This window comes from Papio anubis, chromosome X (genome assembly GCF_008728515.1).
Source record: "Papio anubis isolate 15944 chromosome X, Panubis1.0, whole genome shotgun sequence".
NCBI classification, from domain to species: domain Eukaryota; kingdom Metazoa; phylum Chordata; class Mammalia; order Primates; family Cercopithecidae; genus Papio; species Papio anubis.
This window is the reverse complement of record NC_044996.1, coordinates 126,174,100-126,195,863: the sequence shown is the minus strand read 5'-3', so window position 1 is coordinate 126,195,863 and position 21,764 is coordinate 126,174,100. Positions and strand designations below refer to the sequence as shown.

The following is a 21,764-nucleotide window of genomic DNA, read 5'->3' as shown; positions in this document are numbered from 1 at the left end:
TTCAAGTAGACAGGGCAGAATTTTCCAACTGCTACGTGATCTTTTAAAGACAAGTTAGTGGGGCCGGGCGCGGTGGCTCAAGCCTGTAATCCCAGCACTTTGGGAGGCCGAGACGGGCGGATCACGAGGTCAGGAGATCGAGACCATCCTGGCTAACACGGTGAAACCCCGCCTCTACTAAAAAATACAAAAAACTAGCCGGGCGAAGTGGCGGGCGCCTGTGGTCCCAGCCACTCGTGGGAGGCTGAGGCAGGAGAACACAGTGCAAACCCGGGAGGCGGAGCTTGCAGTGAGCCGAGATCCGGCCACCGCACTCCAGCGCCTGGGCGACAGAGCCAGACTCAGTCTCAAAAAAAAAAAAAAAAAAAAAAAAAAAAAAAGACAAGTTAGTGGCAGACCATTTACAGAAACCAGGTGTTCTGTCTTTTGGCTCTGAGCATGCTGCTAATCTTCATCATCTCGTGTACTGAGCGAGGGCTGCAGAGCTGCAGCACCGGCAGGACTAGGCGCTCGGTAGGACCGCGCGCTGCAGTGCGAAATCTAGGAAGGCGCCTTTCCCGCGGCGCCCTGGAGGCGGGGCCCCACCTTCCCACGCAGGCGCCCTCAGGTCCCGCCTCCTCATCCGCCCGCCGCGTGGCGTCGGAAAGAGCGCTCAGCCCCTCCCTCTCTGGCTCTGATACCCAATGGGCAGCCGCAGGCCTTTAGCGGGGGCGGGGCACCCCCTGGACGCCGTTCTGGTTGGCCCGTGGCCCGGCGCAGCGCATGACGTTATTATGACTCTGTCACGTCGCGCTGCGACTGAGGCGTGGCGTCTGCTGGGGCACCTGAAGGAGACTTTGGGACACCCTCGTCGTGCCTCTTGGGCTGTGAGGAGTCGCCGCTGCCGCCAGTGCCTGTGCTTCATGAGGAAGATGCTCGCCGCCGTCTCCCGCGTGTTGTCTGGCGCTTCTCAGAAACCGGTGAGACCTCCTGGGCGGCCGGGGTGGGGCGCGAGCGGGGCTGAGGCGGGGCCGGAGGGCGGGCCGGGCCGGGCCACCCAGAGCGGGGTAGAAGGAGCTAGGGGAGCCGGGGAGCCTTTACTTCGCCCCCACCCCCTGCTTTCCGTTCCTGGCCTCAGCAGAAGCGACGCGGACCGGGATCCTGCCAAGGTCCCTGTGGACTTCCCCCTTCTCGACACCCCGCTGCCGCCGCCGGGCCCAGCTGTGCGCCGGGCGAAGTCAGTGTGCTCCAGAGGTGCCTGTTGGTTTACAGGACTCGGAAAGGGTGGCCTCGGCCTCCTTCGAGTCTCCGATTGACCCTGCTCGTTTCAGATCTTCCTAACTTAATTTCTCTTGACCGAGAGGCTTTGTAATAGCGTAGAATCTGGAGACGGAGTGGCTCCGTTCAAACAGCACCCTCACCATTGACTAACCCTGTGACCTTGAGCAAGTTTTTAAACTTCCCGGGGACCCGGTTTCCTGAAATGTTTGCGCTAAGTGGAGTTAATCTCTAAATGGAGATAAGAGTTATCTCTGAAATGTTATCGGTTATTAAAATGTTATCAGTTAACTCTAAAATGGAGTTTTAGAGTTGTCTTGGGATTGTCTTGAGGATTCAACGAGTGACACGTGTGGATACGATTCCAAATAGCACCCGGCACATAATCGATAGCATGTGTGTTGAATAGTGTTATTTATTGAGTGTCCCGTTCGGTATACATTTCTTGAACACCTGTGCTCAGTTCTGAGGCGGGTTCACAGAGGGTCAGCCTCTTCAGAAACAAACTTCCTCTCCTTCCCTCTCCCTCAACATCTGAGCTTTTCTTGGCAGTGAGTTCAGGAGTGCGGAAGCAGAACTCAGAGGACGCTGCCCTCCCCTCCCCTTACCTACACATTCTTGGGGTACAAGTAGCTAAAGCAAACAGCAACGATGCTTGAGGGGTGGGGAGTAGAGTCCAGCACTATTTCATGGCCTCAGCATTTAGAGGTGCCTAACACCTAAGCTTCTAGCATTCTGACCCCTAGGCACAGTGAGGTCGTGTTAATTGGTGTAACTGCAGGCCTCGGGAGTCTGGTAATTCCCCCAGGACTTGATACAGCTCTAAGTACAGGCAGAGATTGTCAAAGGTAAGAGGTATGCCCCTCTAGGAATCCTGTTGCCTAAAATAATGACAGAACTGCCGGGTGCGGTGGCTCAAGCCTGTAATACCAGCACTTTGGGAGGCTGAGGCGGGTGGATCACCTGAGGTCAGAAGTTGGAGATCAGCCTGGCCAATGTGGTGAAACCCCGTCTCTACTAAAAATACAAAATTAGCTGGGCATAGTGGCGGGTTCCTGTAATCCCAGCTACTCTGGAGGCTGAGGCAGGAGAATAGCCTGAGCTCGGGAGGCGGAGTTTGCAGTGAGTGCCATTACGCTACAGCCTGGGCGACAAGAGCAAGACTCCGTGTTTTTTTTAAAAAAAAAAAAAAAAAGTCATTCCCTTTGGGGATATCTGTGGGTAGAGGGCTGTACCGGTAGTTATGGGCTTAGAAACATCCTTCCTTTAGGCACCCCGATGTAGGTTTATTATTTCTTCTGCAAGTCAGGTTTATCGTTTCCTCTATCAGTTTGCAGGGTCTCCCCCCGCCCCCACCTTACAGTAGGAAGAAAATTGAATTCCAGATATGAAGTCACCTTAGAAAGTGCCCAGGTATCTTTCCACTTAGTGATGTAAACTCTTCAGATAATTAGGAAGTTTTCTGTGTCACTCAACTTGTCGTGGACTAATTAGGAACAATTCCTGAAGCTTTTAAGGGTAGAACTAAAAGTTTCACCTTTATCTTTTTAAAGGGTGGAATAATTAACGTGTTGACTCTTTGTTTTTTGTAATTCTTCATACTTATGGATGTCTTTTTACTTAACTATAAGTAACAAGATAGATCAAGGTTTTAATTTTTTATATCATACATGTAAAAAGACATTTTGTATATAAGCCTTTCACAAAAATCCTGACAGTAAACAATAAGCAGTGGGTCACCCAAATTAGGCAGACTTACTGAACTAGATTCCTACCATCTGTGTGATACTCCATGAAGGGAGGGATAAGTTTAGGCAGCTGGTCTGATGGCTGTGACACAAGTTAATCCCCTTAACCTCCCAAGATGCTGTGCGTTTTTTCCTTTTTCATTTTTTATTCTCCCTGGTATTTTTGTTTTGTTTGAGATAGAGTCTCTTTGTCACCCAGGCTGGAGTGCAGTAGCATGATGACAGCTCACTGCAGCCTCAGCCTGCCGGGCTCGAGCGATCCTCCTACCTTAGCCTCCTGAGTAGCTGGGAACATAGGCGTGCACCACCATCACACCCAGCCAATTTAAAAAAAAGAAATTTTTTTAGTAGAGGCATGGTTTCGCTATGTTGCCCAGTCTGGTCTCCATCTCCAGGCTCAAGCAGTCCTCCCACCTGGGCCTCCCAAAGTGCTGGGATTACTCTCACTCTTAAAACCAGGCAGGTGGGGAGATTCATCTCAGGTTTAAAGATTGCCATTGTCTCATCAAAGAGTGTGTGTTGTGAAACTTTGAAATGAATTTCAAGATTGTGTTTTCATTTTTGAATAAGGTCTGTAGTTTTCATAGTTCTTATTTCATGGAAGAAGACTGAATTGCATTTAAAATGTTATTCTTTGTTTTATTGTTTGCATTTCTGTATGACTTTTTTTGAGATCTTTATTGTGTTTTGGCTTTATAAGTGGTAGGTAAGAGTTTTAATTTACACTGTTAGAATATGGAATTTTTGAAACATTTTTCCTCTTTCACATGAATGATTCCTATGTATTTAGGAAGTTAAAGTTTTACTTTTTTTAAATTAATTTTTTTTTAGGCTGGACTGCAGTGGCACAATCATAGCTCACTGTAGCCTCAGATGTGCGCCACCACACGTGACTAATTTTTTAATATTTATTTTTGTAGAGATGAGAGTCTCATTATGTTTCCCAGGCTGGCTTTGAACTCGTGGCCTCAAGTGATCCTCCCACCTTGGCCTCCCAAAGTGCTGGGGATTATAGGCATGAGCCACCATGCCCGGCCTAATTTTTATTTTTTAAAATTTGAATGGGTGGTTCGTGGTCTCTGTCAGAGAGGAATCCCATTTAACAGAGAATCTTTTTATGACTCTCCAGAGAAAATGAATAGTAAACTTATCTTTTCAACAAGCTCTCACTCAGAAACTACGATACACTCACACTTCTGATAAGACTTTTAGCTTCTTTAACTTTGCTCCTTTCACTCATATCAGTGGTTCTTATTTTTGAGATACACAATAATGAAGCCAGGGGAGAACGTATCTAAGTAGCTTTCTGGCAGTCCTAATCTTTGCAGGCACAAGATTACGGGTGCGTGCCACAGCACTGGGCCCCTTTTTGCTCTTTATTGTATAGCATTATCCTGCCTCATCGTTTCAACTCTAGGATTGAGAAAGAAGTTACCTTTCCTCTGTTACTGTTTCCTGGCTGATTTGGACTCCTGCCTTCCAAAAACTGCAGTTTCTGTAGTTGTATTTGGAAATTTATTTTGCAATACAATACATTTCTGGCCCCACAAAATTATTAGTTGCCAAGAATAACACATCTGTTTGATGATTGCCAAATATAACCATTCATTTGCTGTTTCACCCTCTCTCAGCTTTACTTCTTCCTAAATTCCCTTCAGTTTTTCTGAGATACATTAGTGGACTGTCTCTGTCTGTAAGTTAACTGAAACACTGATTCTTAGTATTTCAGTTGTTTTCCTCCAGCACTGTCATTGTCTGTGTTTGTTGGCTTTGTCCTATAATGGTCTATTGAGGGATGAAGAGATAGGTAATTAGCTTTCTGCCTATTGGCTTGTACACTCCAGCATATACTTGGCAGATCAGTCTTAACTCTTCTCACCAAGATCCAGTCCACTGCTGGATTACATAAAGTATGAACACATCAGATGTGCTTTTTATGGAGAAATCATGTTGGTTTACATGTCAGTGTGTGAGAATATGGCAGAAGGGAGTTAAAATAGTACGATAATACTAACTGGATAAATACTGTCATCTAACCTAAACCTTAGCCATTACATAGAATACTTTTGCTGTGAGCAGGTTTGCTCAATTGTAAAACTGGAAAGGAATCATTTCTTGCCTCCTCCCAAGCTTTTTACCTCCAAACAGTGACAGCCACCCAAACGTCAAGAGAACAGTGTTTTAGAGAACGTTTCTTTCTACTGGGGCTTCAGGAGGAGCCTACCCAAGATTTAGGCTGTTCGAATTATAAATTATAAAACAGCTGGCTCAAGCACATTGTGTTTAAGTCAGAGAGTGCTAAGTATCTTTTCTTTTGTCTCGTCTCCCTAATGTATTTATCTCATACTTCAATCATTTTTCTTTAAGTTTCCATACTTTTCCAATTTTTTTTTTTTTTTTGAGACGGAGTCCCGCTGTGTCGCCCAGGGTGGAGTGCAGTGGCCGGATCTCAGCTCACTGCAAGCTCCGCCTCCCGGGTTTTTACGCCATTCTCCTGCCTCAGCCTCCCGAGTAGCCGGGACTACAGGCGCCCGCCACCTCGCCCGGCTAGTTTTTTGTATTTTTTAGTAGAGACGGGGTTTCACCGTGTTCGCCAGGATGGTCTCGAACTCCTGACCTCGTGATCCGCCCGTCTCGGCCTCCCAAAGTGCTGGGATTACAGGCTTGAGCCACCGCGCCGGGCCTACAGATCCAATTTGATAGAAGAGTCACTTTGCCTGGAGTGGGGATTAAATCATAGTTTTATTTGAAGTATAATTTTGGCTTGCTCAAAATGAACAGTATCTGGTTATGACTAGAATGGCATGAACAGGTCGGACGCGGTGGCTCACGCCTGCAATTCCAGCACTTTGGGAGGCCAAGGCAGGTGGATCACCAGAGGTCAAGAGTTGGAGACCAGCCTGGCCAACATGGTGAAACCCTGTCTCTACTAAAAATACAAAAATTGGCCGGGCGTGGTTGTGGGTGCCTGTAATCCCAGCTACTCGGGTGACTGAGACAGAAGAATCACTTGAACCCGGGAGGTGGAGGTTGCAGTGAGCCGAGATTGCGCCACTGCACTCCAGCCTGGGTGATAAAAGCAAAACTCTGTCTCAAAACAAACAAACAAAAGAATGGCATAAACAAACACAGCTCACAGATGATCTAGTCTCTTTAGCCACTAATTTCATTATATTCTCAACTATAATTTCTTTGAAAACAAAGGATGGGTTTGGTTTTTGCCCCTCTTTGCACTGCTTGCCTTCAGATGGCGGGATGATCATGTTTCATTGGCCAAAGCATGAATTCATTTTGGAGGCTAAGAAAGATGCAAACACAGTGCACAGGGTGGAAGAGAAGCCTATGAGTACGTTGGGGCTTATTAAATTTCCATAACTTCATCCTGATAACTGATTAATAGTTATACTTTCCAAAATAGCTGACAATTAAAAAGTACTGATTTGTTTGTATATTTTTGTCTTTTAAGGCAAGCAGAGTGCTGGTAGCATCCCGTAATTTTGCAAATGATGCTACATTTGAAATTAAGGTAAGAAGTGTTTTACTTTGTTAATAATTTTTTCACAGGTACACTCTGATATACAGTTTTACTTTTAGAATAGAACATGTTCAGTCATTTTCTTCTAAACGTTCAGGATCAGAGGTTCAGAGAAGCTTCACGAAAACTAGAATTTATTAGCAGCAGCTTGCTGTTGTTCTGTGGGGGGTAGGGGGAGGAGCTAGAAAATAAAAATAAAAGCTTATTCTGAAGTTTAGAAAGTAATTCAGTGAAATATTTGAATAAGAAGAGTCTTAGTTGTTTCTTTGAAGGTTCTTTCAACCTGTATCTCAGTTGGCTTCTAGGGGCTTTCAGTGAAAATCATCTTAGAAAGATTTCCTTTCCCCAAGCCCCATCTCATTGCACAGTGAGGTTTATGGATTTAAGGAACAGAGGCGATATGAAGCATTACTAATGTGCTCCTTAGCAGTTTTTCAAGTTCAATATTATTTGCAATGGAATTAGATCTTAGAGTGGTCAACAGTGTTTGCAGTGTAGTATGTGGAGGATAATAACTACCTTATTCCATTTCAGAAATGTGACCTTCACCGACTGGAAGAAGGCCCTCCTGTCACAACAGTGCTCACCAGGGAGGATGGGCTCAAATACTACAGGATGATGCAGACTGTGCGCCGAATGGAGTTGAAAGCAGATCAGCTGTATAAACAGAAAATTATTCGTGGTTTCTGTCACTTGTGTGATGGTCAGGTGAGTGGTAGGTTTGTGATAGAACTGTGTTTTTAGGTACTGAAGTATGGCTTGTACTTATTGGGCTTTACCCTGCCTTATGTATCAGAAGAGTTTGAGGCTGGTAATGTAATTTTCTTTTATTTATTTATTTTTTTGAGACAATCTCTCTGTCGCCCAGGTTAGAGTATAGTGGTGTGATCATGGCTCACTGCAGCCTCTGCCCCCGGGGCTCAAGCAGTCCTCCCACCTCAGCCTCCCAAGTAGCTGGGACCACAGGTGCACACCACCAGACCCAGCTAATTTTTGTATTTTTTGGAGAGACGGGGTCTCACTGTGTTGCCCAGGCTGGTCTCAAACTTCTGGGCTCAAGTGGTCTGCCCACCTTAGCCTCCCAAGGTGCTAGGATTATAGGCGTGAGCCACTGTGCCTGGCTGAAGCCAGTATTTTAGAATTAAAAAGTAGAATGCCAAAACCTGCTATGAAGCTTAGGCTAAAGAATTCATTCACACATAACATTGCCAGTTTTCTGTACCTGTTCTTAGAGTTTTACTATTTTAAAACTTTCTGGCACTGTGATCACCTGTACTGTATATAATTTGGAGAGAAAGGATTAGTTTGTTTTTTGTTTTGTGGGCTTATGTCAAGGGTTATAGAATCAAATACCTATAAGGGCCAGCCAGGTAGAATAAATGAGTGAAGAAGGCTAGGTATACAAAACAGAATGGTGACAGGGACTCGTGCTGAACTGGGACCAGCATGCCCTACCCAGAGGAATGCCATGACTTGGTTCCAGCCAGTTGGTGCCATGTGGAAATCAGGGGTAATGCTTCCTGTTTTCCATGTCTCCAAGAGAAGGCGGAAGTCTGGATTTTCATGTGAAATTCCCCAGTGTTTTAATGTTGACATCTGATGTAGGATTTTCTTTTAGGTCATCATACAGGAGAAAAGAAGGAAGTGGCCCATGTGTGGGTTGCCAGTTTATTGCTTCTGGCTTGGGCCGTCCGCTCTGTATTTTGGTGGAAAATAGCTACTTTCTCTGGTTATTAATGACAGGTTCTACTAGCCCAAATATTTCACTACGGTCTAGGAAACGTTTTTATTTAGAAACGTGTATCGTATTGCTTCATAGTTTCTCCTTCCTCTAACAGGAAGCTTGCTGTGTGGGCCTGGAAGCCGGCATCAACCCCACAGACCATCTCATAACAGCCTACCGGGCTCACGGCTTTACCTTCACCCGGGGCCTTTCCGTCCGAGAAATTCTCGCAGAGCTTACAGGTTTGCTGTTGATTTACAGAAAGGGGAAATGAGTGGATTAAGTTTTTAAATATCTCTCATTAAGATGCTATTTTATGAGTTAATATTTAAAGTTTTAAGTTTCTTTTTTTAACCCTCTCTCCTTTGGTGCTCTGGTACTTCTGTTGTGCTCTTGAGTTAACTGACCATTTGTGAAGTTCTCTGGCCCCTCAGGTAAAAGTTTAAAACAGGTTAGTGCTATAAAATCACAATAGGTTTGGTTATCATTCAAGCATGCCAGCAGAAGTCTAGCAGTCATAAAAAAGTAAGTTGGGTTGAAGCTTGGTATGCGATGTAAATTCTAGAAATCTTCTTAATATTACCCTTTTCTTTGTCCCCCTTGACTATTTTTTTGTTTTGGTCTTTTTTTTTTTTTTTTTTTTTTTTTTTTTGAGACTGTGTCTCACTCTGTTGTCCAGGCTGGAATGCAGTGGTGTGATCTCAGCTCACTGCAACTGCCACCTCCCAGGTTCAAGCAATTCTCATACCTTAGCCTCCCAGGTAGCTGGGACTACAGGCATGCACCACCACACCCGGCTAATTTTTGTATTTTTAGTAGAGATGGGGTTTCACCATGTTGGCCAGGCTGGTCTCCAACTCCTGACCTCAGGTGATCTATCTGCCTCGGCCTCACAAAGTGTGCTGGGATTACAAGCATGAGCCACCACGCCTGGCCTGTTTTGTGTTTTTGAGACAGTCTCGCTTTGTTGCCCAGGCTAGAGTGCAGTGGCCTGCCTCAGCCTCCCAAAATGCTAGGATTACAGGTGTGGGCCACTGTGCCCAGCCCTTCTTCTTCTTTTTTTTTTTTTTTTTGTTTTGAAGACAGAGTTTCGCTCTTTTGCCCAGGCTGGAGTGGCTGGAGTGAAATGGTGTGATTTTGGCTCACTGCAACCTCCATCCCCCAGGTTCAAGCAATTCTCCTGTCTCAGCCTCCCGAGTAGCTAGGATTATAGGTGCCAAACCACCACAGCTGGCTAATTTTTGTATTTTTAGTAGAGACCAGGTTTCAGCATGTTGGCCAGGCTGGTCTCGAACTCTTGACCTCAGGTGATCTACCCACTTCGACCTCCCAAAGTGTTAGGATTACAGGCGTGAGCCACTGCACCCGGCCCTCCTTGACTCTTGAACTATGGTTGTCCCTCCATATATCCAGGGGATTGGTTCTAGGACCCTTGAATATACCAAAATCCTCAAATACTCAAGTCCTGAAGTCAGCCTTCCATATCTTCGGGTTTGCATCCTGAGAATATTGTATTTTCAATCCATGTGTGGCTGAAAAAAAAAAATCTGTGTAAGTGTACCCGTGCAGTTCAAACCCTGTTCAAGGATTGAATATATTTAGTGTACTAGTAGAGGAGAGGTCCTAAGATGTTGGTAACTGGTCAAAAAACCAAAAAAGTCTAGGGTACCATCTGGACTTTTGCTAACATCTGAAGGTAACTAAGTGACTGGAGAGTAGGAAAAGCTGGAAAGGTTGAAGCACATGGAACTAGTAAAAGGACAAGCAGAAACGTGTTTGCCTGGAGAGACAGGTACTTAGATGACTGAATTGGCCTCTGCGTTCTAATGGTTGAGCCACTTGGGGTGTGGTTTGGTTTGCTTTGTAGAGTTGGTTTGTGCTGCACATGTGTATGTTCTGCCATTTCCAGGACGAAAAGGAGGTTGTGCTAAAGGGAAAGGAGGATCGATGCACATGTATGCCAAGAACTTCTACGGGGGCAATGGCATCGTGGGAGCGCAGGTAGTCAAGGACGAGGATTGTGTGCTGCTTTAGATTTGGCCCTGGCCTTTGTCTTCAAAAACTTTCCCAGCCCCAGACAACTTTTCGTGAAGTAGTATAGCCATGTGCTGCACAGTGACACTTTGGTCAATGTCGCATATATGATGGTGGACCCATAAACTTATAATAGAGCTGAAAAATTGCTGTCACCTAGTGATGTTGTAGTGGCACAACACGTTACCTTTTCTATGTTTAGGTATGCAAATATTTTGCCTACAGGATTCAGTACAGTCACATGCTGTGCAGCGTTGTAGCCTAGGAGCAGTAGGCTCTACCATACAGCCTAGGTGTGCAGTAGGCTGTACCTTCTAGGTTTGTGCATTACAGTATGGTGTTCACACGACAAAATAGCTTAGTGATGCAATTCTGAGAATATATCCCTGTTGTTAAGCGATGCGTGACTGTATTTTGGGGGCTTGGTTTGCTTTTAAAGACCTAGTGCTTCATATCCTACCATTTGAGCGATGAGTTGAGTAGATTTGGATGGTGATTTATAATGTTTCCTTTTAGGTGTCTGCTATTTTATAAGTAAGCAAGAGCCTCTAGCAGTGGAGCCATACCTTCCCCTTCCTATTTGTATTTCAGTACATTGCATTATCTTGTCAACTTCATTATGGAGTCCTTGTTCTCATCAGTTAGTGAATGATGAAGAATTAACAGCACAAAATTATATCCCAACTGTTTCTTTTCCTAATATATTAAGATTCTATTATGTGTTTTTTTTAAAAACCTTTTTTTTTTTCCCTTTTTTCTTTTGAAATGGAGTCTTGCTAAGCTGCCCAGGCTGAAGCAGTGGTGTGATCTCAGCTCACCGCACCTCCACCCCCGGGTTCAAGCAATTCTCCTGCCTCAGCCTCCTAAGTAGCTGGGACTACAGTTAAGCGCCACCGTGCCCAACCATTTTTTGTATTTTTAGTAGAGGCAGGGTTTCACCATCTTGTCCAGGATGGTCTCGATCTCTTGACCTCGTGATCTGCCCAAAGTGCTGGGATTACAGGCGTGAGCCACCACGCCCGGCCACGTTTTATTTTTTAACTCTTGAATGCAGAAATGTTATTGCTTACTGGTTAAAATAGAACATAGTATTTATATATTACTTTACTGCTTCATTGAAAATATCGAGGGTGGGATAAACAGAGAGATGGGGTTGGAAGGAGAGTTTGTAGCAGCAGTGTAATTTCTGTGCCAGATTCTGGCCAGGAGTTAAAATGCAGGGCATTAATATCTCCCCTCATGGATTTCTATGGTTCCTTTCTCGGTTGTCCTTAATGTTAGGTGCCCCTGGGCGCTGGGATTGCTCTAGCCTGTAAGTATAATGGAAAAGATGAGGTCTGCCTGACTTTATATGGCGATGGTGCTGCTAACCAGGTAATTATGTCTCTTAACTTCCCAATAACAGTCTTATTTTCAAAGTGTTTAATATTCACAGTTGAATTTCCAAAGAAGCAGCTTATTGCTTATTAGGTGAAATAGTAATTCCTATGGCTAGCTCAAATTTGGTTGACTTATGGCCAGATTAGAGAGTGACCTTTTAGCATTGTTTCACAAAAGACTTAGGGGGGCGCATTCCTGTGAAGGAGCTCACCTTTGCTCTACATCAGTGCTAAGGACCTCCCCTAACCTATTGCAAAATGATACAGACCCATTCTCTTGGATGTCCGCGCTGGCAGTGTCAAATTCGGATAATAGCGTCTCAGTCCTAATTCAGTTTTTGTGCTTCTCTTGGTACTGAGTAATACCCAGTCTGTGGCCGGTACTCTGTGAAGCCCTGTTCTGGAGGCTGATTCTTAGGTGCTGGTTCACTCTGACTATCCAGTGGGCCCGATAGATTTCATACTGATCTTTTTTCCAATGTGTTCCTTACTGCTAGCATGGCCCCAAAGAAACAAGTAGTAGTTGGTTTGTCATCTTCCTTAGTTGCAAGAGTATGATGCCTGCTGCTTCTCATCTGTCACCCACCCCGCTTTCCCTCACCATCCAAAGCTCGGTTTTTTGGTTGTTTTTTTTTGTTTGTTTTTGAGAGAGAGTCTTGCTCTGTTGCCCAGGCTGGAGCGCAGTGGCACGATCTCCACTCACTGCAAGCTCTGCCTCCCGGGTTCACGCCATTCTCCTGCCTCAGCCTCCCAAGTAGCTGGGACTACAGGCGCCTGCTACCATGCCCGGCTACTTTGTATTTTTAGTAGAGACGGGGTTTCACCGTGTTAGCCAGGACGGTCTTGATCTCCTGACCTCGTGATCCACCCTCCTCGGCCTCCCAAAGTGCTGGGATTACATGCCTGAGCCACCGTGCCCAGCCCAAAGCTCAGTTTTAGAAGAGGAGGCTTTCTGTGCTTTATGAAAGCTTTCTGTGCCAGGCAGAGCAGCAGCTGTTACAGATGATGGATCCTAGAGAAAGAAGCCAAATGAAACCCCGTTTCATAACTACTTCCAGGGCCAGATATTTGAAGCTTACAACATGGCAGCTTTGTGGAAATTACCTTGTATTTTCATCTGTGAGAATAATCGCTATGGAATGGGAACATCTGTTGAGAGAGCAGCAGCCAGCACTGATTACTACAAGAGAGGCGATTTCATTCCTGGGCTGAGAGTAAGGACACCTGTGGTGGGGCCGGGGCCAAGGCCAGGGGGTATGTCCTTGTGCAGACCCTTGACAATCTTAGAAACATTGAAGAGTTTCGTTCTCAAACATAAGCAGGTGATGTGAAAGTAAAATGGTTTGGGGCAGCTGGATTCATGCTTCACCCCTCCCGTTTATTAACAGGTGGATGGAATGGATATCCTGTGCGTCCGAGAGGCGACAAGGTTTGCTGCTGCCTATTGTAGATCTGGGAAGGTAAGGCTCTAAAGGCCTCTGGGCTAATGACATTTATCTCTGGAAGTTCAAAGACTGCCTCCCGTGTGCCTGCTGAAGCTGTTAGTGGGTAGCTGCTAATTGAGGTGCACAAGATGGAAGCAGAGTGAAGCAAGCAGGGCTCCTTTGGGTAGCTTGGTCTTGGTAGCTCACCTGCTGGGAAGCCCACATTTCTCTCATTTGGGGGAAGTCTGTCCTGGTGCTTCCTCTGCTTTCGCCTGTCTTCATCATGACAACTACACTGCCTTTTTGTTAGGTTAATTCTGTCCCTCCTCCCCACCCCCCATTAATCATGAGTCCCTTGAAGGAACAGATTGGGGATCCCCATAGTGTCCAGCATAGAATGTCATGTATACAATAGGCATTTAATATGTGTGTCTTACACAAACAGTATGGTTGAAGCTTGTAATCTTAGTCTTGCTCAGTCCTAAGGATCTTTCCCTTCAGTGTATGGCAGTGAGGGAGATGGTAACAGGGAGACTGGCCTAAAGAGGTTTCAGTTCCTTCAGCACTAGTATAGGCTTAGGAGGTTTGGGTGTTCTCCCTAAATTAGTGTTCCACAGCCCGGACACAAGGTTTCTGAAGTTGTCACTTCAGTGCCATACCATGTATGTTTGGGCAGTGATGCAAATGTCAGAAAGTGGGGAGACAGGGAAGTAAGGGTGGGATGTAGTAACATTAAATAAGAGCTAATGAGTAGAATGAACTAGAGCAGGACCAAGATGACAGCTTGGATACAGTGGGCTGAGCAGTCTATGTCAGGACCCTAAGGCTGGGAGTGCCAGGCCCTGAGTGATGGATATTGACCCCACCTCTCCCAATTCCTGAAAAGAATACATGGGGGCCAGCCCTGGCTGGAGACATGGTGATTTGTAGAATGTATGACTTCCCAAACACATAACCTTCACAATTCTGAGTTAGGTGTTACTGTTTTGCCCATTTTGCAGACAAGGAAACTGAGCCACAGAGCAGTTAAAGGTACATAGCTACTCTTATCATGGAGCCAGCTCCCCACTCGCCCATTTTAACTACTGCACCAAACCAATCAAGGATCCTCAATGTTTCCCCATCCCTCAGTGTTCAGAGCCATCTCCTGGAAGTGGGCTAGTGTAGAATGAGCAAGCCACTTGGCAATAGACCCCAACTGGTCAGACTCCCAGCAGAGCCTCAGGGTTTGGGTAGCAGAGGTTGTTGGTGCCTGTCAACTTTGTTACACACTAGCAGGATCTGTGAAGTAGAAGTGGCTGCCAGCCCCACAACACACTACGAGAAAGGAGCATGAGATGGAAATCTGCCTAGCCAATAGCAGGAGGCTCTAGAACATGCTCAAAGCCTTTTTTTTTTTTTTGAGACAGAGTCTCGCTCTGTCCCCCAGGCTGGAGTGCAGTGGTGTGATCTCGGCTCACTGCAAGCTCCGCCTCCCGGGTTCATGCCATTCTCCTGCCTCAGCCTCTCGAGTAGCTGGGACTACAGGTGCCCGCCACCACGCCTGGCTAATTTTTTTTTGTATTTTAAGTAGAGATGGGGTTTCACCGTGTTAGGATGGTCTTGATCTCCTGACCTTGTGATCCGCCCGCTGCTGGGATTACAGGCGTGAGCCACCGCACCCAGCTGCCTTTTTTTTTTCACAGGGTCTTGCACGGTGGCACACTTACAGCTCACTGCAGCCTTGACCTTCCAGACTCAGGTGATCCTCCCAAGTAGCTGGGACTACAGGTGCATGCCACCATGCCTGGCTAATTTTTGTGTTTTTTGTAGAAATGGGGTTTTGCCATGTTGTCCAGGCTGGTCTCGATCTCGAACTCCTGGGCTCAAGTGATCCAACCACCTCAGCCTCCCAAAGTGCTGGGATTACAGGCATGAGCCAACACACCTGGCCTTCAAAGCCTTTTTGATTCAAAACAAGCTGTTGGTAGATTACCTTATTATAAATGAGAAAACTGAAATATGCAATCAATACATGCTAGAAATGAGAACAGATCAACCAATAAGAAATCCATGATACCTCAAAAGATCTGGTAAGAATACACTGGATGCTTAATAAAGGGCCTGCGTTTGAGGCCGTGGAGTGTCAGCCTGCTCTTCCCGTCATCGTTCCTAACTGCCTACCACTTCTGTTTTAGGGGCCCATCCTGATGGAGCTGCAGACTTATCGTTACCACGGACACAGTATGAGTGATCCTGGAGTCAGGTGTGCTCATGGGCAGTGTGGTTTCCAGAGGGGGTGGGCTTTGAATGGTGTTACATGGCAAAAGAAACACATTTCAATATTTGCTTTTGGAGCTAGATACCAGTTCACTTCATGCATGCAGTTGTGTTGGCATCAAGTTACCTGAAAGCAGTGCCTCCTAATAAGAAAGCTTTACTGAAAATGCCTACAATGTATAGTGTGTGTGAGCACGAGCAGCAATTTTTAGAGAGTGTTATATACCTTAATTGTGCAGGAAAATTGTTACATAAAACAAGACCGATGGTAGTGTAGTATCTTGGGGGCATTTAGCTGTTGTAGGCATTACCCCAAGTCCATGCATGGCATACTCCACCTGAGGAGGATCAGAATTTGGAGATGTTCTTCTGTCTGATATAGAGCTAAGGGTAACTAGGTGTTCAATCTGTTCAAATACATCAATCAAAAAAGCTAGGTTTCACTAGAAAGGCATGAATTTTACTTTTTTGCTTAGCTCTGGCCTGTAATTCTGGAATCCCAGCGTTGACACAGTTGAATAAATAAGCCTTTGTAGAGTGGATTTCTAAGGGAAAATCATGTAGAGAGCACAGTATATGGAATAGATCCACTTTGTGTAAATCTGTTGTGGAAAATGGTAGAATCCTTTTAGTGTTACTTCAAATGATGTAAGCGTAAGATACATTGGTTTTGCTGGCTATGCTTCTTTAGGGGGACTTAAGGGAGAAAGGCAAGGCACGTGGATTTCCTGCTTGGTGCTCTTAAAATCTGTCACCACACACACCATCTCTGCTGTCCCCTCCCATGTAGTATACAGGAGCCCAAATGGGTGGGATGAGTGACACTTCTTTAGACCCTTATGTCTAAAAGTCAAAGCAGCAAGCAAAAACTTGGCCCCTGTTGTCGGAATGCCAGGGAAGCCATGTGACTTACCAGCGTACGGTTTTCTAGAAGACAGCAGTAGTTCTTGCAGAATGTTAGGCTGTGCTCTGGTATTTTGAAAGTATAACTCTGCCACTCCTATAGTGACATAGCATTGATGTGCCCCTTTGTTTCAGAAACACACTTCTGTATTTCACCTAATTGGGACAATCCAACCCCATGTCATATTTCATCATGCTGTCCTTGCTCTACTGGAACTGTTCTTACTGATCGATTACTACTTTTCCCTCCCCACAGTTACCGTACACGAGAAGAAATTCAGGAAGTAAGAAGTAAGAGTGACCCTATTATGCTTCTCAAGGACAGGATGGTGAACAGCAATCTTGCCAGTGTGGAAGAACTAAAGGTACAGTCACTTGTTTGTGGTGGTTTGAAGGTTGGCTTTTTTTGCCTCCCACAGAAAAAGTTGCCACCCCCTGGGTGGCAACAGCGTTTGTGTGGGTTCCTCCAAGCCCAGAAAGTGATGTGCCGGGGCATAAATAATTCCGAAGCGCCTCGGGGTGGGGGCTTTTCCTTTAGTTTCCTCTATTCAAAATTGTATTACTCTTTAGATTTTGGTGGACTGTAAACCACCATCACAGTGGCAAAGCCCCCACAGTAGCATAGTAGCATAATTCTTTTTTCTTAAAAGTATACTGTGGATTTTTAATTCATAAAAAATATACACCCTAGAAATCTGTATTCCAAAATCTTCTGAATTAGCAGCTGTTCATACTTAGAGTTACACCAGCAACAGGTCCTCCGTAGAACTCCGGTTGGTACCTAAACTGCTGTTCATTCAAAAACCTTTTACACTGTTACCTAATTTTTAGGAAATTGATGTGGAAGTGAGGAAGGAGATTGAGGATGCTGCCCAGTTTGCCACGGCCGATCCTGAGCCACCTTTGGAGGAGCTGGGCTACCACATCTACTCCAGCGACCCACCTTTCGAAGTTCGTGGTGCCAATCAGTGGATCAAGTTTAAGTCAGTCAGTTAAGGGGACTAGAAGGGGAGGTTATACCTTCAGGGGGCTACCAGTGTTCTCAACTTGGTTAAGGAGGAAGAAAACGCAGTCAATGAAATTCTTGTAAACTTCCATTAAGACTAAGTGTGTAGATTGAGCAGGTAGTAATTGCATGCACTTTGTACATTGTTGCATTAAAAGATTAATTATTGAGTGCTTAAAGATTATTTTTGACTTAAAATAGTTGAACAAATACTCTAATTATGAAAAGGAAGAACAATACCTTGTGTGCCTGTTTCCCCCACCCCCAGCCACCTTTTTGGGAGGAGACCATTATCAATCACAGGGCCCCTCACAGGCATGCTTGTGGTAACAGCCCACAGTGTTCTGCCATAGCACCCGCTCCGAGCAGCGTTGGTGCTACAGCCTGTTTGCGCTGACCATCATTTCTCTGTAAGACACAATATTTATTATCAGGCAGGAGGACAGTTCCATCTTAAAATAAGACTCTTTCATAATCATTTCAAAGGCCACATAACTTAGTTTTCTCTACTTACACATTCAGTATAAATATGAAGCTATTTTCTGTTCATATCAAACATTAACTACAAGGCACATTCGTATCAATTTTGTGTTTCTCAAATTTAAGTACCATACCAGTTCTGAAGCAGTGTCCCAGCTTCCATGTTAAACACCCCTTGTTTCACCATTCCAGCGAGTGCTAAAGGGTGTACTTTTTTGAGACGACAGGGTCTGGCTCTGTTGCCCAGGCTGGAGTGCAGTGGCATGATCACAGCTCACTGCAGCCTCCATCTCCTGGGCTCAAGCAATCCTCCCACCTCAGCCTCCCTAGTAGCTGGGACTACAGGTGAATTTCCTAATATTCCGGGAGGTCAAAACTAAGGCTCACTGTTTTCACAATACACACAGTTCTATGTTTATAAATAATAGGTTTCAAAAGAAACTCAGGACAGTGTTTAAAACTTAAGTTCTTAAACTATTAATTGAACAATGGCATTTTTAAATACGTAAACAGCAGAATTCGTGTGTACACTAACAGAAGCTTTAACAAAACATGTAGCATGGTGGCACACTCTGCTCCAGCTTAGCTGATTGGTATCAAGCCTCATCTTTGGTTTCTGAGGCCTCCTGAGCCCTTCTGTACTGGGAGACTGCACTCCAGAGCCTGCAGAGGAGACCACCCCTAGGAAACAAACAGAGCTGTCTTCAGAGTCAGAGCTTCAAGCCAACAGAGCTTAAAAATGCAGTCCCCAACTTAAAAACCTAATGAAAATCAAAACATTCTCTTCACATATGGAGGTGACGCTCGTGTCCCAGCAGTGGTAGGACATGGCCTTAGAGGTACGTACCTGCAGAGAGCTGGCTATTTCAAATGACTCAGGAACAAGAAGGCAGGTTGCAGTTTAAAGAAGGGGGTGGGTCCAGCATGCGGGCACGCTTGCTGTGTGCCTTCCCCCACTCCCAGCCAGGCATTAATGGCAGGAAATTGGCCAGCTCTTCTCTGTCACCTTCCTACTTCTGACTTCTGCCTGGCTTTCAGTTTCTGCCATGCCTTGGCTTTTTCCCAGCTTGAATCTAGCAGAACTCCAGAGTTTGGGGGGAGACCCAGCCCTTTGTTTTCTGCTTTAAGCATATTCACACATAAAAAGTCGTGTTCTCTTTTACAAACTGTTTTGAGGCTCTTACCGTAGTCGAAGGTATCTTAGATCTTCCTTAGTGATCTCATTAAGAATATCAGAAAGTGTATAACCCTCTTCAACAATCTGAAACAAAGATCAAATCCTTAAGAGCTGAGCAGCTGTGTAATAACAGCATAAGAATTTCTTTGTTAGGCCGGGCGCGGTGGCTCAAGCCTGTAATCCCAGCACTTTGGGAGGCCGAGATGGGCGGATCACGAGGTCAGGAGATCGAGACCATCCTGGCGAACACAGTGAAACCCCGTCTCTACTAAGAAATACAAAAAATAGCCGGGCGAGATGGCGGGCGCCTGTAGTCCCAGCTACTCGGGAGGCTGAAGCCAGAGAATGGCGTGAACCCGGGAGGCGGAGCTTGCAGTGAGCTGAGATCCGGCCACTGCACTCCAGCCTGGGTTACAGAGCGAGACTCCGTCTCAAAAAAAAAAAAAAAAAAGAATTTCTTTGTTGTAAAGTTACCTTTTCAATTGTCTTTGCATCGGCTCCTTGCAGCCGCAACCAGTCTATAAGCTCTTTATCTGTTCTCTGCCCATAGGGCCCTGCTGGGTTCTCTGTAATACCTGTAACAATTAGCAATTTGTTATCTATTAGTCTAACCATAAAATTCTTCAAAAGTAACCAGGTGGATTAATAAATGATTCCAGAATGTAAATATAATGTGAAAAAGAGATGAGCCCTGTATCACTCAGCCACTCTAGTACGTATTACACAATTCATAATTCTGAGATTTCACTTTCTAAAGAGAAGCCTCCTCATCTAGGATACCTTCAGTTAGTTTGGAATTTGACATGTTAGGTCTACCGCTTTAAATGCTTACCCTCACATCTTTCAAATGCCTTTCCTTAGGAATCACATCCCTAACTGCGTTGGAAATCCTACAAAGAAATAGGTTTTAGTGTTGAGGTTTTACATCGGAGCTTATCTAGTCCACATTCCAAGAGGTAGCTCTGGAGCTCATTTCTAAGTGGCCCAAAACGAATGCTGGGTTGACAGAGACATACTTATTTACTTATGCAGTAAACTACCCTTTTTAGGTGTCCAATATGCTATGAAGGTGGCAGCACAGATACAGAAATGATTGTCACTCCCAGAAGTCCTCATGTGCCCTTTTACAATCAGTCCCCTCACCTCCCCATTCTGATTCTGTCCCTGTAGTTCTGCCTTTTCTGGAGGAAAAGGAATCATGGTATGTGAATCTTTTTTTTTTGAGACAGGGTCTCACTGTCACCCAGGCCAGAGTGCAGTGGCATGACCTCGGCTCATTGCAGCCTCGACCTCCTGGGCTCAGGTGATCCTCCCACCTCAGCCTCCTGAGTAGCTAGGACTACAGGCACCCATCCACCAAGCCCAGCTGGTTTTTTTCTATTTTTTTGTAGGAATGAGGTTTTGCCATGTTGACCAGGCTGGTCTTGAACTCCTGGGCTCCAGTGATCTGCTAGCCTCAGCCTCCCAGAGTGCTGGGATTACAGGCACGAGCCACCATGCTTGGCTGCGAATCTAGCTCTTTCACTTAGCATACTGCATTTATAATGCAGCCATGTTGTTGAATGTATCAGTAGTCCCTTTTTATGATTGAGAAGTAGTCTAGAATCTACTGGAGTCCTGGATTAACAGAAGATAACCTCATTGTTTCTTCAAAGCTAACTAGAATATTAGCTAGATTTTAAAGTTTGTCTCTCCCACAAACACACCTAAGAGCAAGTGGAAAATGACTCACAATTTGATTTTAATTTTAACTGAAGGTGATACAATTCTTGAGTTTTCTGTTCTAGAGTTTGCCGCAGAAGATTCTGGTACTCTCTCTCTTTTTCAACTAGGTGTTCCAAAAGTCTGGTTTAAAAAAAAAAAAAAAAAAGCCATTATCCAGAGAGCATTCAACACCATTCAATTTAACTCAAGCATCTGTTGTGCATACATTAGAGATTGAAAAAAATGGAAAATGGGACAAGTCTAAGAGTCAGCCTAGAGAGGGAAGCGCATGTGTTTCTTCAGGTTCTGTGACTCAGACTTCAGTCTGCGGAGGGGAACCTTCCTTGTGTTTTCCTCCCCTTGACAACAAAGGCCAGTGCTCACAGCTTGGGTATATTTTTGCAATGGACTCAATGTGTGCCCCTCACCCGCCCCAAGTTCATACGTTGATATCCTAACCCACAAGGTGATGATGTTAGGAGATGGAGCTTTGAGAGGTGAGGTGAGAGGAGTGTCCTTGTGAAAGGAGACCCCAGAGGCTCCCCATCCCTTCCACTATGTGAGGACACACAGTGAGAAGATGGCCATCTGTGAACGGGGAAGCAGGCCCTCACTGGCCATGGAATCTGCTGGCACCTCGATCTTGGACTTCCAGTCTCCAGAACTGTGAGAAACACATTTCTGTTGTTGATAAGCTGCCTGGTCTCTGGTGTTTTGTTACAGTAGCCTGAACGCACTCAGGCAGTTTTGTCTCAAAAACATACCATGAACCAAAAGATCCCGATGTTGATAAGAACTCAGCCAGAAGGACGATGTGATTATTTAAACCTGGGATAAGGCCGCTGAAACTAGAACAGAATGGTAAGGTTCTTTCCTCCTCACACGGGACTAAACCATGAGGACAGAAGCCCCTGCTTTTTTTTTTTTTTTTGAGACAGAGTCTCACTCTGTCGCCCAGGCTGGAGTGCAGTGGCACAATCTCGGCTCACTGCAAGCTCCGCCTCCCGGGTTCAGGCAGTTCTTCTGCCTCAGCCTCCTGAGTAGCTGGGACTACAGGCACGTGCCACCATGCCTGGTTAATTTTTGTATTTCTAGTAGAGATGGGGTTTCACCATATTGGCCAGGCTGGTCTCGA

General features: G+C 45.3%; 2 protein-coding genes across 3 annotated transcripts in view; one reads left to right on the top strand and one right to left on the bottom strand.

Moving 5' to 3' along the window:
• The first annotated feature begins 762 nt into the window (after nucleotides 1-762).
• On the top strand, nucleotides 763-17,452 carry PDHA1 (pyruvate dehydrogenase E1 alpha 1 subunit). The gene is made up of 11 exons (XM_031660483.1): nucleotides 763-959; nucleotides 6,472-6,531; nucleotides 7,075-7,248; nucleotides 8,379-8,505; nucleotides 10,173-10,264; nucleotides 11,579-11,671; nucleotides 12,735-12,890; nucleotides 13,065-13,136; nucleotides 15,278-15,345; nucleotides 16,519-16,627; nucleotides 17,094-17,452. Exons 1-11 carry the CDS (start codon nucleotides 774-776, stop codon nucleotides 17,256-17,258), a joined length of 1,302 nt encoding a protein of 433 aa, XP_031516343.1. The 5' UTR covers nucleotides 763-773; the 3' UTR covers nucleotides 17,259-17,452.
• Nucleotides 17,453-18,201: 749 nt separating this feature from the next.
• Nucleotides 18,202-21,764, bottom strand: part of MAP3K15 (mitogen-activated protein kinase kinase kinase 15) — a 147,789-nt gene continuing 144,226 nt past the window's right edge. Inside the window, exons 26-29 of one of the 2 annotated variants that reach the window (XM_021932573.2) lie at nucleotides 20,658-20,770; nucleotides 19,400-19,500; nucleotides 18,933-19,009; nucleotides 18,202-18,429 (exon numbers count right to left, since the gene is read on the bottom strand). In XM_021932573.2, coding sequence (XP_021788265.2) covers nucleotides 18,345-18,429; nucleotides 18,933-19,009; nucleotides 19,400-19,500; nucleotides 20,658-20,770 — 376 coding nt within the window. In that variant the 3' untranslated portion in view covers nucleotides 18,202-18,344. The remainder of the gene's footprint in view (nucleotides 18,430-18,932; nucleotides 19,010-19,399; nucleotides 19,501-20,657; nucleotides 20,771-21,764) is intronic. The other variant, XM_021932574.2, reaches the window with a different exon arrangement.

Excerpts from the sequence above, each read along its gene's own strand:
- PDHA1 (XM_031660483.1), top strand. The coding sequence starts at position 774 with ATGACTCTGTCACGTCGCGCTGCGACTGAGGCGTGGCGTCTGCTGGGG. Across the intron at positions 6,532-7,074 it reads ATGCTACATTTGAAATTAAG|AAATGTGACCTTCACCGACT; the intron begins GTAAGAAGTGTT and ends ATTCCATTTCAG. Across the intron at positions 10,265-11,578 it reads ATGGCATCGTGGGAGCGCAG|GTGCCCCTGGGCGCTGGGAT; the intron begins GTAGTCAAGGAC and ends CCTTAATGTTAG.